At 37.9% G+C, this 17352-nt stretch overlaps 1 protein-coding gene across 2 annotated transcripts in view; it reads left to right on the forward strand.

Moving 5' to 3' along the window:
- LOC126198526 (Bardet-Biedl syndrome 7 protein homolog) overlaps positions 1-13430 on the forward strand; it is a 137225-nt gene extending 123795 nt beyond the window's left edge. For both annotated transcript variants that reach the window (XM_049934918.1, XM_049934920.1), the window contains 3 exons: positions 5886-5995; positions 8725-8955; positions 13108-13430. In XM_049934918.1, the coding sequence (XP_049790875.1) occupies positions 5886-5995; positions 8725-8955; positions 13108-13241 (475 nt within the window). In that variant the 3' untranslated portion in view covers positions 13242-13430. The remainder of the gene's footprint in view (positions 1-5885; positions 5996-8724; positions 8956-13107) is intronic.
- Positions 13431-17352: the final 3922 nt, after the last annotated feature.

Raw genomic sequence — 17352 nt, forward strand, 5'->3', positions numbered from 1 at the left:
GTAATGTTCATGATGTAGGCAATTCGTTTCATACAGAGTGGGGTTATTTATTATGAAGCACATCAGTGAATATATGTACTGAGATGTTGCTGTCAGTATTTCAAGTCGTTTAAAAAGATTTCGACATGAGGTTCGTGGGGGTACACCACAAATGATTCTTATTGCCCTTTTTTGTGCTGTGAGGATTTTCTTTGTGGCAGGTGTATTGCCCCAGAAGATGATGCCATAACACATGACTGAATGAAAATAGCCAAAGTAAGCTGACTTTGAGATGGTAATGTCATTGAAGCGTGACAAAATTCGTAAAGCAAATGTTGCCGCCGTCAGCCGTTTTAGTGTTTGTAGAACGTGATGTTCCCAGTTCAGCCTACTGTCCACGTATACGCCTAGGAATTTTGATAAGTACACTTGCTTTATCATCTGATCATTCTGTGTGATAACTATTTCTTTTGGGTTTTTGTGGGTTGTCTGGAACTGGATAAAATTGGTTTTTTTTTCAGGTTTATTGAAAGGGAGTTAATACTAAACCAACCCAGAACTTCTTTAAGGATATCATTGACCTCGGACTCTAAGTCAGTAGTTGACACATTATCCACCACAATGCTCGTATCATCAGCGAACATTGTAAATTTACACTGCTTATTGATGGATAAAGGCAGGTCATTAACATATATGAGGAACAGTAAGGGCCCAAGCACTGATCCCTGTGGCACTCCCTGCTGCACAATTCCCCACTCAGAGTCCACTATATATTGTGATACACTATCTGAAACATCTAGAGTAATCTTCTGCTTCCTATTTTCGAGGTACGATTTTAACCAGTTCCCTACAGGTCCAGTAATTCCATAATGACAGGCCTTCTTGAGGAGTATCTGGTGATCTACACAGTCGAACGCCTTTGATAGGTCGCATAAGACACCAATTGGCAGCCTCTTTCTGTTTATAGACTCTAGAACATCATTTGTGAATGAGAAAATTGCGTTATCTATTGAAACTCCCTTTTGAAAACCAAACTGCTGACTGTTAATGATGTTCAGGTCACCAAGGTGTGCCACAATCCTGTTGTACAGAGCTTTTTCTAGGACTTTTGAAAATGTTGTTAATAGAGAGATAGGGCGATAGTTTGACACATTTGTAGCATCCCCTGCTTTGTACAGGGGCCTGACAACAGCGTATTTCATTCTGTCTGGAAACACTCCTTGTTGCATGGATGTGTTGCAGATGTGAGCCAAAACTTCGGTCACTTCACTACAGCAAGCCTTCAACAGCTTGCTTGAAATATCGTCGATACCAGCAGAATGTTTATTTTTCAAAGACTGTATGATTTTTTTGATTTCATTGGCAGTAATGGGAGGCACACTTATTTGACTGAAAGGTTCTGGAAAATTATTTTTCATTATACAGGCAGCTTTATCTACAGAACCATGGCAACCTATCTGTGTTGGGACAGTTAAAAAATGTTTGTTAAAGATTTCAGCAATTTCCTCACTATTAGTTATCTCTGAGTTGTCAACAGTTAAAACAATATTTTTGTCTTTGGTGTAGTTTACAGTCCCTGTTTCTCTCTTTATCACATTCCAGATTGTTTTAATTTTATTTTCAGAATTAGTAATTTCAGATGCTATACACATACTTTTAGAGTTTTTAATTACTTTGGCAAGAATTTTACAGTAGAGTTTATAATGTTTTAGCTGAGCAGGGTTGTTAGAAGTCTTTGATGCTATGTAGAGTTGCCTTTTTCTCTGACAGGAAGCTATGATGCCCTTAGTGAGCCATGGTTTTTTTTGCAGACCTAGCAGGTTGGACTCTGTATGACTTTTTTGGAAATACACTTTCAAAGGTACCTGCTATCTCATTTGTGAATAAATTGTATTTTGAATTAGCAGTTTCTGCTAGATAAACAGGTGTCCAGTCAGTATGCTGAAGACATGATCTGAACGTTTGAATAGCTTCCTCACTTATTTTCCTTACTGTTTTCCATCTAGGTGAGGTGTCACTCAGAGGAATTCCGAAACTGTTGAAAGTAACTCGTTGTCCGTCATGGTCAGACAGGCCATTTATAACCATTTCAATATTAATATGGTTGACTTTACTCTGATCAACAAAAACGTTATCAATGAGAGTACTGGAAGAGGTTGTGGTTCTGGTGGGCGAGCTAACCACGGGAACAAGGTTGTACGTGCACATGAGATTTTCAAACTCCACCTTGCAGGAAGAATGAACCAAGAAATCTATGTTAAAATCCCCAACAACTACTATGCCCCTATTTTTTCTACTTAAGTACAACAAAAGAGTATCTAATTGTTTAACAAACACTTTAAAATTACCAGATGGTGCCCTGTAAACTGCCACAACTGTTAATCTGGAGACAGTGTCTGGCACCTCTATAGCACATACTTCAAAATGTTGCTCAAAGCAGAATCTTTGTACATCTATTGCCGTGAACAAGACATTGTTTTTTACATATACAGCTACTCCTCCTTTGTCCATATAGTTCCTGCAATAAGACGTTGCCAAAACACAGTTGGGAATAGGGACCACTTCAATACCAGCAGTGATGTGGTGTTCTGTTAGACACAGAATGTGGGCACTGTTTATACCTTTTGTGTCTTCTATATTTGCTGTGAACTGATCCAGCTTGCAGTATAGGCCTCTTATGTTCTGATGAAACACTGTTAACTTTTGTTTGTCTTTAATTGTATTGCTGTTTGAGTGAACTTTTGTTTGTATATTAATTACTTGTTGCAGATTTTTGTTACTGGACCAAATCCTGCTAGAGTTGGCCCAGTTCACTAGTTTCCCTCGTTAGTTAGGGCTATGACTGGTCTGCTTTCATGATCGTTATTGTTTAGGCCTATTATTTCATGAAAAGCTTTTCCAATGTCTGCTGCTAGTTTATTTTTGCCAAACTGATTTAGATGTAGTCCATGCTTTGTGAAGCAGTGTCTCTCATACCTGTCTGTATCCAGTAGCGTCACATTCGTAAACTTAGTGCAAAAGTGTTTCAGTTTACTATTCGTTAGGCGAATTTCTCTGTTCACACAAGACCAGTCTGCCAGGTTATATCTCGTGGGCACAGTTGTTAGTATTATGTTTGTATGCTGTAATAACTGCAGCAATACTGACACACTAACAGGAAGTCAGGACAGCAAGCTTGCATTCTGAATCCCTTGGTGAAATATTCAGTGTGGCAGGTAGCAGGTTAGCTGGACGACATGAAAGGCAGCACAAGCAAGCCAGCTGATCTGCGGTGTTACTCAAATGATTTTCAAGAAACTATTCAATATGAAAGATTCATTCTCTCACATCCTCACTTGTCAGCTTCATGGTGAAGTGCCCATCATTTTGTTAATGATCAAAGTTATAGGTCACTATGAGCTTGCATTTGGAGCATCTTAGGTCATACAGTTCTGCATATGAAATGTAGCTACCATATTGAATTATTCTTAAAAGTTGAGAGGAGATTGCTATCTTTCTCCAGTCTTGCATGTAGTGCATTCAGTCATGATTGTGTGCACAGAAGATAAAAACAAACGGTTTAAGATGCCAAAACAAAATTCTGGCAAATGATAGCATGCACAGAGGAGAGTATTTTTCCATATGGTTAATATGTGAAACTTCCATGATGTGTAAATAGCTACAGATTTTTTTCAGTGGAATAATGTAATTTTTGAAGGGTTATAGATAGTTGGTGAAATGAGAACTTCTGTGGGTTTCACAATATTGTTGTTGTGGTATTCAGTCCAAAGACTGGTTTGATGCAGTTCTCCATGCTAAGCTCTCCTGTGCAAGTCTCTTCATCTCCGAGTAACTACAGCAACCTCCATCCCTTTGTAAGACACTGTGTCACTAACTGTGGGAAGCAAGATTCTGAGAGTGTCTCAATAGACAGTGTACACTGGTCCACCTCACAGATGTTACAAGGCACATTTTCAGTGTTTTGTCCCTCGTGATAGCATTTAAATGACATCGCCTTGGTGTTCTCTAATCCAGTGGGCAATTTAAGGTACTGATCACCCCTTCTTGCCATTAAGTGACAATGTGACACATGTCTGAGCATCGAATGACCCTTTCAGGATAGATGTTGACAGACCAAACAGTGTACGGAATCTGATACACCCTGCTCATTATTGAAGACAAAGCACGCACTGTTGTTGTTGTTGTTGTTGTGGTCTTCAGTCCTGAGACTGGTTTGATGCAGCTCTCCATGCTACTCTATCCTGTGCGAGCTTCTTCATCTCCCAGTACCCACTGCAACCTACATCCTTCTGTATAGGTTTAGTGTATTCATCTCTTGGTCTCCCTCTACGATTTTTACCCTCCACGCTGCCCTCCAATACTAAATTGGTGATCCCTTGATGCCTCAGAACATGTCCAACCAAGCGATCCCTTCTTCTAGTTAAGTTGTGCCACAAACTCCTCTTCTCCCTAATTCTATTTAATACCTCCTCATTAGTTATGTGATCAACCCATCTAATCTTCAGCATTCTTCTAAAGCACCACCTTTCAAAAGCTTCTATTCTCTTCTTGTCCAAACTATTTATCGTCCATGTTTCACTTCCTACACTCCATACAAATACTTTCAGAAACGACTTCCTGACACTTAAATCTATACTCGATGTTAACAAATTTCTCTTCTTCAGAAACGCTTTCCTTGCCATTGCCAGTCTACATTTTATATCCTCTCTACTTCGACCATCATCAGTTATTTTGCTCCACAAATAGCAAAACTCCTTTACTACTTTAAGTGTCACATTTCCTAATCTAATTCCTTCAGCATCACCCGACTTAATTCGACTACATTCCATTATCCTCAGTTTTGCTTTTGTTGATGTTCATCTTATATCCTCCTTTCAAGACACTGTCCATTCCGTTCAACTGCTCTTCCAAGTCCTTTGCTGTCTGTGACAGAATTAAAAAGTCATCGGCGAACCTCAACGTTTTTATTTCTTCTCCATGGATTTTAATACCTACTCCAAATTTTTCTTTTGTTTCCTTTACTGCTTGCTCAATATACAGATTGAATAACATCGGGGAGAGGCTACAACCCTGTCTCACTCCCTTCCCAACCACTGCTTCCCTTTCATATCCGCCGGCCGCGGTGGTCTCGCGGTTCTAGGCGCGCAGTCCGGAACCGTGTGACTGCTACGGTCGCAGGTTCGAATCCTGCCTCGGGCCTGGATGTGTGTGATGTCCTTAGGTTAGTTAGGTTTAAGTAGTTCTAAGTTCTAGGGGACTTATGACCACAGCAGTTGAGTCCCATAGTGCTCAGAGCCATTTTTCCCTTTCATATCCCTCGACTCTTATAACTGCCATCTGGTTTCTGTACAAATTGTAAACAGTCTTTCGATCCCTGTATTTTAACCCTGCCACCTTCAGAATTTGAAAGAGAGTATTCCAGTCCAAATTGTCAAAAGCTTTCTCTAAGTCTACAAATGCTAGAAATGTAGGTTTGCCTTTCCTTAATCTATTTTCTAAGATAAGTCGTAGGGTCAGTATTGCCTCACATGTTCCAATATTTCTACGGAATCCAAACTGATCTTCCCCGAGGTCGGCTTCTACCAGTTTTTCCATTCGTCTGTAAAGAATTTGCGTTAGTATTTTGCATCCATGACTTGTTAAACTGATTGTTCAGTAATTTTCACATCTGTCAGCACCTGCTTTCTTTGGGATTGGAATTATTATATTCTTCTTGAAATCTGAAACTACTGAACTGAAAATGGAGTTTTGCCTTCATTGTACAAGTGGTTTTACATAGACATCTTCTGTATTGAGGGAAGTTTCCAGTAAAAAATCGTAAATTATGCAACTCAAAATGCTGCTAAAATTTTGCTTGGGGCCATTTATTTCAGTAAACTGCAACACTGTTTCCTTTCATGTTCTAGGAAAGGAGGAGCAGAGTTCAAGTCTGACAATATATCAACCATATCAATTTTGAAGGATGTCCTTACAAGAGAAGCTACAAAAAAGAAAATTAAATTAGATATTTTATGTGGTAAGTTTTTGAGTTAAAGGTTCAATATGCAAGATTTATGAAAGTAAGATGATAAAGTGAAGCATAATTTGAATCTATGGTTCATAAGCTAGGTATGTTTTATTGTGTGTGTTTATCTCTTGAAACTATCTAGCCATATATTTTTTTCATGTTGTCTCATTTTCTATGAGTGAACCATAGTTTTAGAAGGCTAATAAACTATTGTGTAACTTAGAATAAGTCTATTGCCAATTTCGTATTCCTTAATCTTTATGATGTCCTGTGTGGGATTTGCCAAACATATCGGGTCAATATTTTACAGACGGTAGAGAATTGTAAACAGGAAGTAATTTTTGGGAATGAAAATTTAATTTTTTTATTGACTCAACCATCTTATACTTTACAACAACAACAACTTAAGCTCATACCAACTGTTCGCGTGTTGAGCACCAGACTCAGTGACTATGTTACAAAATAACCCATAGACAGAATTGAAATACAGGCTTCAAATCATTTGGCAGCATTATTTCAAATGTTGCTTTGGCAACTGCTCCACCAGAACTCTCCACAGTGTGTTATTCTTGAAAGTGTGTACATCACAGGCAAGTGAACAGGTGCTTATTTATGAAATTTCTCCTACACGCTTGAATACCATTCCCTCAAATTTTGTAGTCGAACAATTCATTCACAATATTCTTGGCCAGATCTCTGTGGCCGGAATAACTTATGTTTCTATCCATGATGATAAATCTCTTCCATTTAGAATTATGTTCATTGGTGAATAATGCAACCAGTCACAAACACTTTGGAAGTGCTTTACTTCAATGCCACAACCAGTTTTTGGGCCATCTTGCCCATCTTCAGATGGCTAATATTTCTGATTGCGCTATTGTTTTTGTTAGCAGCACATCATCTGCTACTTCACAGCAAGTGAATATTTGAGTGTTTAGCGCCACTTTTACATTGTTCTGATAGTAAAAGCATGCTAATGTTCCTTGTATTTATTTTTGTCTTGTTCAGATCCCTATGCTTTTCCAGGACAATGTATAAGCTGTTGCAGTGAAAACAGCAGACATATTTGAAATCAATCACTGTGGCATTCAAAAAATTCATAAGATCTGAAGATGAGTATGATAGCCTAAGACTGTTCATGGCTTTGAAAGTAAGCATTTTAAAAGTATTAGCCATCTAAAGACATGCATGATAACGCAAAACCAGTCACGGCATTGAATTACAGCATTTTAGAAGTAATTATGGCTGGTCGTGTGTTGACCAACAATTATGAGCAGCCATAGAGTTCATGAGATCCAGCATGCATAAAATAAAATTATGTCTGTTGTGAAACTTTTGTCTGTACACTTGTTTGACTTTCTGAGCATTACTTTCTGCTGCACCATACAATAAATGCATGTCCGCAAGTTCTTCTAATGTTTAGTCCTCTATCTTCAACAAACAATCTTGAATTAACCAGGGATAAACACCATGGACAGATAAGGGACAACACTATTGTTTTTTTAGGTGGCACCACCAGTGTTAATGTGATAGACAGATGCTTGTAATGAAATATAAGCAGTTTACAATCCTGGAGACCATTGACCTGTGCACCTGTCTAAACATCATACAGTTACTTATGCAGCTCCCATTTACTAGAATTTTGTGAATAATAAATTGCTTATTGAACACCTCTAACCACTTGACATATTCATTTCCAACCATCAGTTTAGGATCCTGTGCTGTTTACATAATTCTTGACCCTAAACATTTGGAAGACCCTATTCGTTTTTAATATTTTTTTCCTGCTGGTTTACACATGATAATAATATCATTGCACATCATAAAGTTACACCAATGACATAATAGTCAGTGTTGAATATCAAACAAATGATCTTGTATTTTGAACTTCACTGCCTTGAATCAAGTAGACTTAATGTCCAAATACAATTAATTAATGTGAGACTCACATACATTTTCAAATAAAATGGGAAAATAACTATGATTGATGGCATGTTATGGCTCTTGCAAAAATTGGACTACAGTGAAACTTTTCTCTGTTTGTAGACAGGAACACATTCTGCTGCCATTCATTGGCAAAGATCTGGATTCTAGTCCTGAATCACAGAATAGTTTTAATCTGTCATGAAGATTCTTTTCCTATATTTCTGGGATCCTGCCATTCCAGACTGTATTCTTAACCAAACAAAGAGCTTAGCAATTGGTGTTTAACAAGTTGGGTGAGACAGATATTGGCATCAGAAGTGCTGGTGCAGGGTGGTTAAAAGACTGCCAAACCTGAGGAACACTGTCAAAGTTGTGTGTGCTTTACAGCTATAACTGAAACAGCTTCAATTCTTGAGAGATATGATACATAGGTGGCACTTCCTTGATCCTGTCCAACCATGGAATTGGTCCTGAAAGATAACATGACATTATCTAAGCAACATAAAATACAATATATGTGTCTCAGACTGCGTGGAGACCATTGACCTGTGCACCTTTCTGATCCTCATACAGTTACTTATGCAGCTCCCCTTTACTAGAGTTTTGTGAATAATAAATTGCTTAGAAAATGAAATTTAGGAGCAAGTCTAACTGCTAGTCTCTATAATCAATGTATTTGGGGTAGGAGTTTACTAGTTGGTTTTATGTTATGTAATGTTTTAACTTCAGGAACTGATGTTAATGTTTTCTTGTCTCATTGGAAATCTTTGCCTCTTTATACATCTCACAGAGACTGTACATTGTAATTGCAGCAGTGAATGAGGAGAGTGTTATAAGTGTATTACATCGCCTTCATCCTCGCCTCGAAGAACAGCAGAAAATGGCACATGAAATGTCGCTATTGGAGGCTCTTCACGAGCTGCGTGAAAGAGAACCTGGATGGGAGCAGTCACTTCTGCCTGAATACCGTGAGCTATTGGCTGCTGAGAAGGAAGTACAGCTGCAGTACTCTCAGCATCCACAGCAACTTGAAAGGCTTTATGGTACAACTGTATTTCATTACTTTTGTTCTTAAAATATCATTTATTTTGTAAAGCAGAATTTTGTCAGTGTTTTTTTATCCTTTGGTGTGTCCACATAAGATTCTCCTTGTTGAATTTCCTGTGCATCAGTTTGAAGTCTGTGATATCCAAAGATGTCTAATTAATCTACCATGAATAGAACCTTCCAGCTCCTCAAAAGGTCACTCAACATAATACTCGTGCTCAGTTTGACTCCCAAATAACATAAATGTCAACTACAAGAATCTTCTGTTATAGACTAGTGATGTTAGATTAAATGCTCTGCAATTTTTTGTAGCACAATGAGATTTATGGGTTGCATGGTTACGTATTGCAGGATATATTCTACCTGAACCAACCTGGGCAGTTGCTGTGTGTGAATTGTCATTAGATTAGATTTACTTTCATTCTAATTGACCCGTTGTGAGGAAGTCCAGAAAAACAATAATACATGACACATATTTAAAAATGAAATAAATAAGCTAATGTACCTTCCATAGGTCCCAAGTGGAATGATGGTCTTTCTATTTTATTTTATTTCTTTCTCTCTCTCTTTCTCTCTCTCTCTCTTTTTATATTTATTTATTTTTTATTTGTGTGTGTGTGTGTGTGTGTGTGTGTGTGTGTGTGTGTGTGTGTGTGTGTGTGAGAGAGAGAGAGAGAGAGAACAATATATGAAAGAATCATTTTACAAACACCCATTTACTAAGTTATATTAATGCACTGAATTTAAAATTTAAAAAAAAGTTTTATTTATTTATAAGGTAACAAACATATAATAGAACTACTACAATACTTCCTTACAATGAACATATTACTTCACTGAAATGGTGCAGAAGTTAGATTGCACACACACACACACACACACACACACACACACACACACACACACACTTATTTACAATGAACACATTACTGCACTAAAATGGTGCAGAAAAAACAAAAATGTTGTAACTTACCAAACGAAAGCGTTGGCATGTTGATAGACATGTCTATCAACATGCTAACGCTTTCGTTTGGTAAGTTACATCATCTTTGTTTTTAGATATATTTTTCCCATGTGGAATGTTTCCCTCTATAAAAACAGAGATGATGTAACTTAGCAAACGAAAGCATTGGTATGTTAATAGACACACAAATAAACACAAACACACACACAAAATTCAAGCTTTCGCAACCCACGGTTGCTTCATCAGGAAAGAGGGAAGGAGAGGGAAAGACGAAAGGATGTGGGTTTTAAGGGAGAGGGTAAGGAGTCATTCCAATCCCGGAAGCGGAAAGACTTACCTTAGGGGGAAAAAAGCACAGGTATACACTCACGCACACACACACACATATCCATCCGCACATATACAGACACAAGCAGACATTTGTAAAGGCAAAGAGTTTGGGCAGAGATGTCAGTCAAGGCGGAAGTACAGAGGCAAAGATGTTGTTGAATGACAGGTGAGGTATGAGCGGCGGCAACTTGAAATTAGCAGAGGTTGAGGCCTGGCGGGTAACGGGAAGAGAGGATATACTGAAGGGCAAGTTCCCATCTCCGGAGTTCTGACAGGTTGGTGTTAGTGGGAAGTATCCAGATAACCTGGACGGTGTAACACTGTGCCAAGGTGTGCTGGCCATGCACCAAGGCATGTTTAGCCACAGGGTGATCCTCATTACCAACAAACACTGTCTGCCTGTGTCCATTCATGCGAATGGACAGTTTGTTGCTGGTCATTCTCACATAGAAAGCTTCACAGTGTAGGCAGGTCAGTTGGTAAATCACGTGGGTGCTTTCACACGTGGCTCTGCCTTTGATCGTGTACACCTTCCAGGTAACAGGACTGGAGTAGGTGGTGGTAGGAGGGTGCATGGGACAGGTTTTACACCGGTGGCGGTTACAAGGACAGGAGCCAGAGGGTAGGGAAGGTGGTTTGGGGATTTCATAGGGATGAACCAAGAGGTTACGAAGGTTAGGTGGACGGCGGAAAGACACTCTTGGTGGAGTGGGGAGGATTTCGTGAAGGATGGATCTCATTTCAGGGCAGGATTTGAGAAAGTCATATCCCTGCTGGAGAGCCCCATTCAGAGTCTGATCCAGTCCGGGAAAGTATCCTGTCACAAGTGGGGCACTTTTGGAGTTCTTCTGTGAGAGGTCCTGGGTTTGAGGGGATGAGGAAGTGGCTCTGGTTATTCCACCAAAATACAGGTTCATGAGAATCTGGTCAGCAGAGATAAAGGGTACCAACTAAGTGGAGCAGGGGATCCCATGTCAGCAGCAATAAGACGAGAGCATGTCCAGCTTGCAAGAGACAGTCAGAATACCCACACAGAGATGCGAACGGCACACCCACTACTCCACCACTGTGGCCTCTTCCTCCTCCCGCCCATTGGCTGGACAGTACACATCCATCTGCAGCCAAGTGGAGGGGGCATACCAATAGTATAAATATTACAGCATCCACATACTTCAGAACTGCACCAGAAGATGATGAGTGAGACACTCATCAAAAGGTTGTGGTATTGTAACATTGCTATGCAGTTGGTAACCCGAGAGCTTCTCACTGTTAAGTAATACAACTTCAATTAGTTACCTACTGTAAGAAAATTTTTATGAAGGCGGATGCCTCATGGATTCACATCCATACTCTCAAAACCAACACGAAGTACATGGCAGAGGGTCTCAATATTATGGTTTCTTTCCATTTGATTTGTATATGGAACATGGGAACGATGACTGCCTAAATGCTTCTTTGTGAAAACTCTTTAGAGTAAGGGCACTGCTGACCGTATAGGTTAACACTCTAAAATAATATTAATAATTAGAATAATAATCACTATAGTTAGTTTAGTCATGTCCTTCTCTGGAATAGTTAGATCAATCTTCAAGTGTAGGGTCAGTTTATTTTTCTTAGCATTTTTGTGATGCCTCTCTCACGAATAAAGCAGCAGCCATTTGTGCTATTATTCTGTGCCCATTCAATTTCCCCTCTTAGCCTTGTTTGGTATGCATCCCACACATTGAGCAACATTCTAGTATTGGTCATACAAGTCATTTGTAAGCAATCTCCTCTGTGGACCAACAACATTTTTCCAGTATCTTAAGAAAGAAATAAAGCCTTTCATCTGCTGTACCTATGAATAAGCATATGTGATCATTCCATTTCATACCCCTACCATGTTACATCTGGGTATTTGTATCAGTTGACAGAGTGTCTATAAATTTAACCAAGTTTAGTCTGGAAATAATCCTTTTGCAATACAACAGTTATTAGTAATCTGGCAATTTTGCCAGAAATCTGTCTTACAGTTTTTCATGCCCTCGTAAAGTTATTAGAATGATTTATCAAAATCAGAAACACTGGTCAAGATCTCATCTTACTCTCTGATTTTCCTTTGTGCCTGTACTGTCATGATGCAAAAAGTTGCAAGATTCTCAGCATGTGGTTGGCATTTCACTTGTTATGGAACCTTATCTTCAGTGTAAAGTGACATTTTTTATTGAGAACTGTTACATCTGATAATGGCCGAAAGGCTTTCGAACAGATGAATCAATGTTATGGTGCATCATGCTTGTAAAGTGATCCATCCAGTGATGGACACTGCCCTTAGTGTTTGGAAACAGAACTCACTGTGGTAGGTTTTTTCCAAGGACAGGTGTATGTAGAAGACAGGGAAGCATCCACGTGAATGCAAGTCATCAACCACTTCCCATTGAGGAGCGTACACTGCAGCAAAAGAGCAGAATGCAGTATTAGGCTAAAATATGTATCACCACACATGTTTACAAGAGTGGTACTTTGATACGTAACTTTGTGTGTGTGTGTGTGTGTGTGTGTGTCTTGGTTTAAAATGGTTCTCGTGCAGGCAAAAACACAAGAACCCTCTCTGCACCAACGGCTTCAGTTCCCCTCTTTTAAGTGCTCTGAACCCTTTCAGGTGGTTTGTAAGGCATTTATCAGTCTGGTTTACGACCAAAGATTCCCTGTAAGTGAAATACTGATACTGGAAGAAGTGTTGCAATCATTTGACTTCTCAGATGTATTATTAACAGCACAGTGCCTTGTAAAACAGTGATTTGAGACACAATATTGTACTCATGCATGTTTTGTTGTGGATATCTATAAAATATTTTCACAATTTCTATTCCAGGCTTGGTCTCAGACCTTTATATCGACAGGCATAAATTTAAAGGACAGAATGTAAAAGGAAAGATTCCTCAATTACTGGAAATCCTACGCAAGTATGACCTACAAAGCCTAATAAATTTCTTTCTTCAGTCTTAAGTGTTTTGGCATAAAATAATAAAGAACACATTTGTTCATTGCTGCAGTAAAAGAAGAAATGTGTGCATTTTAAAAACTAAATGCTAATTATCATGAGGTTTCTGTAATATTCATCTGCAGTATTAAGAGGCCTAAGTGAAATGTGAAGTTTCTTCAAAAAATACAGTTTGTTTTTATTTCAGTGTAATATTAATGCAGTTGAGTATCTATTGAAATAGTTTTTCATTCCATTGAGATCTTATGTTTAAGCTAAAATAAACATTGTTCACTTCTGTAGTAAAGCTTCTACAAGTTTCTGAAAAATAAAAGATTTTGAAGATAACATCTTGAATATTTGAATATCATCTATCTTATCCCATGAACTGAGTGGCATTTGCAGTGGTACTTGGAATATTTATGGGATACATCACTTTCTGCTATCTGGTGTATAGGCAACACTGAAACATTTGTGACAAATTCTATGTCAACAAAAGGAAGGGGTAAGGATTCATATCATGATTCAAAGCACAATTAACCTGTCAAATTTGTTTGAACAGCCGGTTGTTAATACCTCAACTGTTTGAGGGACAACATAATTTTATCCAGCATAACAAAGAAATCGATGTCATATGTACTCTTTGGTAATAGAAAAATACTAAACCTGCTCAATTTATTATATATTTCTATCATGAATTATGGGGTGGTAAATTTTCACACCAATGAATCAGGAACACAGAACCTGTGCTCAAAAAATATGAAAAAAATCTGCAGGAAATTTGTAATGTCAACTTCTGTTAGTAAACATATGCCCTCAGGAGGGAGACATTGTGCACAAAAATCTACATTTGCAGCCATTTTAGCATCAGAGTCAGTTTCACAACTTTAATGAAATGCTTCCTTAAGCACAAGCAAACAATCTACTCTACCTGCTGCATCTATACTGGATGTTTCACTCACTGATGCACTCGGTCAGCTCAATACCAAACTGGAGAGACCACTTCAGGAAACTGAGCCATGATGCAACATCTCACAGCCTCTGTGAAGGACTGGACAGCTGTCAAATAGTTCAACTAAACAGGAGAAATGAAATTATTGTTTACTGGTACTACGTGATGCTGCTTAGTTTTGGTTTATAGTTCAACAAAAGAATCGCTTGAAAGTCGCAAGCACAAGTGCTAACACCCCTGAATATACCTCGCCATCAAGGCATACCCACCAAACACTGTCATGGTATTCTACGCAAAGACACCTTTGACTAGTCTCTCCAGTTTAGTATTGAGATGTCTGGGTTCACTTGACACTGTGTTACCCACATTACCACCAGTTACTGTAGTAATGTTTGATACTGTAGAAATAGTAGCCACATCACCTGCATCAGAATTTCCTCCAAATTCTTAATCTTCTGTGTCTTCTTCTGCAACCTCTTCCCAGCAGCTCATTACACAATCAGCCATAATTTCATCTGCCATGAAACTGTACCACATCCATTAAATCAGTCATACTGATCTAAAAGAAATAGTCACTAATGTCCAGCTTATCCCTCTAACTGAGAAAATAATATGCTTCTTCTGTTGAGGGGTGCTCATAAACTGTTTTCATTGTGTTGCATATTTTCAGTAATCATCATATATGTGCACTGTAAGTGGAAATAATTGATATTATCTCAGCAGCTACATTCTTGAGACAATGTGTCAAACAATATTATATGCAGTGCTCATTCTTTATTAGAAGAATCATTTCAGAGCATATAATGAGTAAAATTAGATGTAACTAAATACTGCTTAGTCTGTTTACTTCCATGTATGGGGTGGTGGAAAACTAGCTGTAAATATGCTTACAAACGACTCCTGTATTAATTTTATACTATATGATGTAGGGAAATTACTGTGAGTTGAACTTACCATTGTTTATATCAGAAGAGAAAATCCACAGGTAATAAATGCTAGCTGACTGCAAAAATAGTTTGAAGTTTAGAGTCTAAAAGGCCACCGATGAATATGGATACCATTACTCATTTGTTCATTGATATCTCAAGGCTACTGATATTGAAACACAAAAATGGTACTCATACTTATTCGTGAAACTATTATTGATATATTAATACAAGTACAATTGATTGTAGTAAATAAAGTAATAAAACACCAAAATCTAGTTGTATATATATTTACTAGTGTCACTTAGAGGGTTAAACAGAATACTGGTCTCAGAATGAGTGAATTTCAAATTATATTTATCACTACATTCAATGTAAATTTTCTTCTTCATGCATTGGTAGTAAATCATCCCAAGAAAGTGAAGGTGTTTGTGAGTGAAAGATAGAAAAAGAAAATTTCAAAGGCTGATACTGTGTTTTGATCTATACAGTATAAGCTGTTGTTTCATTTCTGTAATCAAATATCCACTATTGTAACATTTACATCTGGAATTTTAATTGAATTGCACATTGGTGCTTGACAAAATGTGAAAATAAATACAAAAATAAAACCTTTTTATTTATTCAATAAGTAGTTCTCAGCTTTATGGTTCATTATGAAGTAACAAATGTCTGAACTGCACAGGAAATAACATGAGAAAACCTTTTTATTTATTCAGTAAGTAGTTTTCAGCTTTATGGTTCATTGTGAAATAACAGGTGTCAGAACTGCATAGAAAATAACATGAGACAGACCAAAATACTTGGTGATTGAGAAATTATGGTGTATAAAATTGTGCATTTATTTGAATAAAGTGCCATGGTAAATAAATTGTTATATTTTGATAATAATGTTGCAGAGCAACCCTGTTTCATGGTTGACTAATACATTTTTGAAGCTGTTGCTCAATACACACGGTAGAAGAACCAATTCCAATTACGACCCTGTGTCACAGTCATGATCTAGAGCATGCAAAAAAAGTGCTGGCAGGCCACTTACATTATACGGAACTAAAAATATTAATAACTAATAAAGGAGTAACCTGAGGAATGTCATATTTGATGTACAACCTTCTGTTGTGAAAACAAATAATATGTCAAAGTCTGAGATCAAAAATAGTTGTATTTTGGAAGTTAGTAAAATTCCAAAAAAAAAAAAAAAAAAAAAAATAATTTTCCAACAGTCAAGAATTTAAATAAATACAGTGATGTAATAGTTCACCTTCAGTGACTATGTACGATGATCTGATAACACTTTCAGTATTCATATATAAATGTGGAAAGTTTTTAGTTTCAGAAAAACTCTGTGACTTTTCTATAATAATAATTTCAAGAATTCTAAGTAAATATGTGTATTGTGTGTTAGGGTGCGTGTGAATGAGAATGCGTGCGTGAGAGTATGTGGGACGTTCGGCATTATTAAAAATCATTCATGTAATTCTCTACAGGAACTGGCAAGTGTTCCAACTCTGTAACGTGGGAACGAATCCACTAGTGGTTCCCCTACTAGTGAATGTCAGATGTCCAAGTATGTATGCTTATGTGTAAGACAGCCAGAACATTCGGGACTACATAATAAATTTCCAGATGTAGAGTAAAGCTTATAGTTCATTTTGTTTTGTTTATTTAATTAGAGAGTTTTGTGTTACTTAATTTGATGACGTCAATGAGCGTAGAGAAGTGGTTGGTGCTTGCTAGATTTTGGCGCGAGCCGTGCCCTAGAAGTCAGTTCTCATTGGTCGTAAGTGCTGACAGCCAATGAGAAGCGAGACGGTTAGCCGCCTAGCGAGGAAATATAGTTTTGAGTGTGGGAGAGTGAGGGGAGAGTCGCAAGCTAGCTTTGATTGGAGACGGTTATGCTGGATGTGACTTTTCGCATTATGTATAAGATGAAGTCTTGGGATTACTTCCGTGTTACGGTCCAGTGTTAATGGTATCTGGTTGTGACCAGAAACTGTTTATGAAAACTTTAGAGTGTTGTGATAATTCGTTCCGACGAAAATCGCGAGTGAACTTTGAATTATATAGCGTGGCGGTACTGAGTATATTCTTACTGAGTATTTTATGGCAAGCATAAACTTTAACTAAAGACAACCACTGAATATCATGTGCAGAAGTAATCGGCCGATCATTGACTGTGTTACAAGTAATTGGTTTCAGAATTTGGGAAGGTAAAAGTTCTGGCTGTTTTAGGTATGGTGATAACTGTGAGCAGAAACT

The sequence above is a fragment of the Schistocerca nitens genome, chromosome 8 (assembly GCF_023898315.1).
Source record: "Schistocerca nitens isolate TAMUIC-IGC-003100 chromosome 8, iqSchNite1.1, whole genome shotgun sequence".
In the NCBI taxonomy this organism is placed as follows: Eukaryota; Metazoa; Arthropoda; class Insecta; order Orthoptera; family Acrididae; genus Schistocerca; species Schistocerca nitens.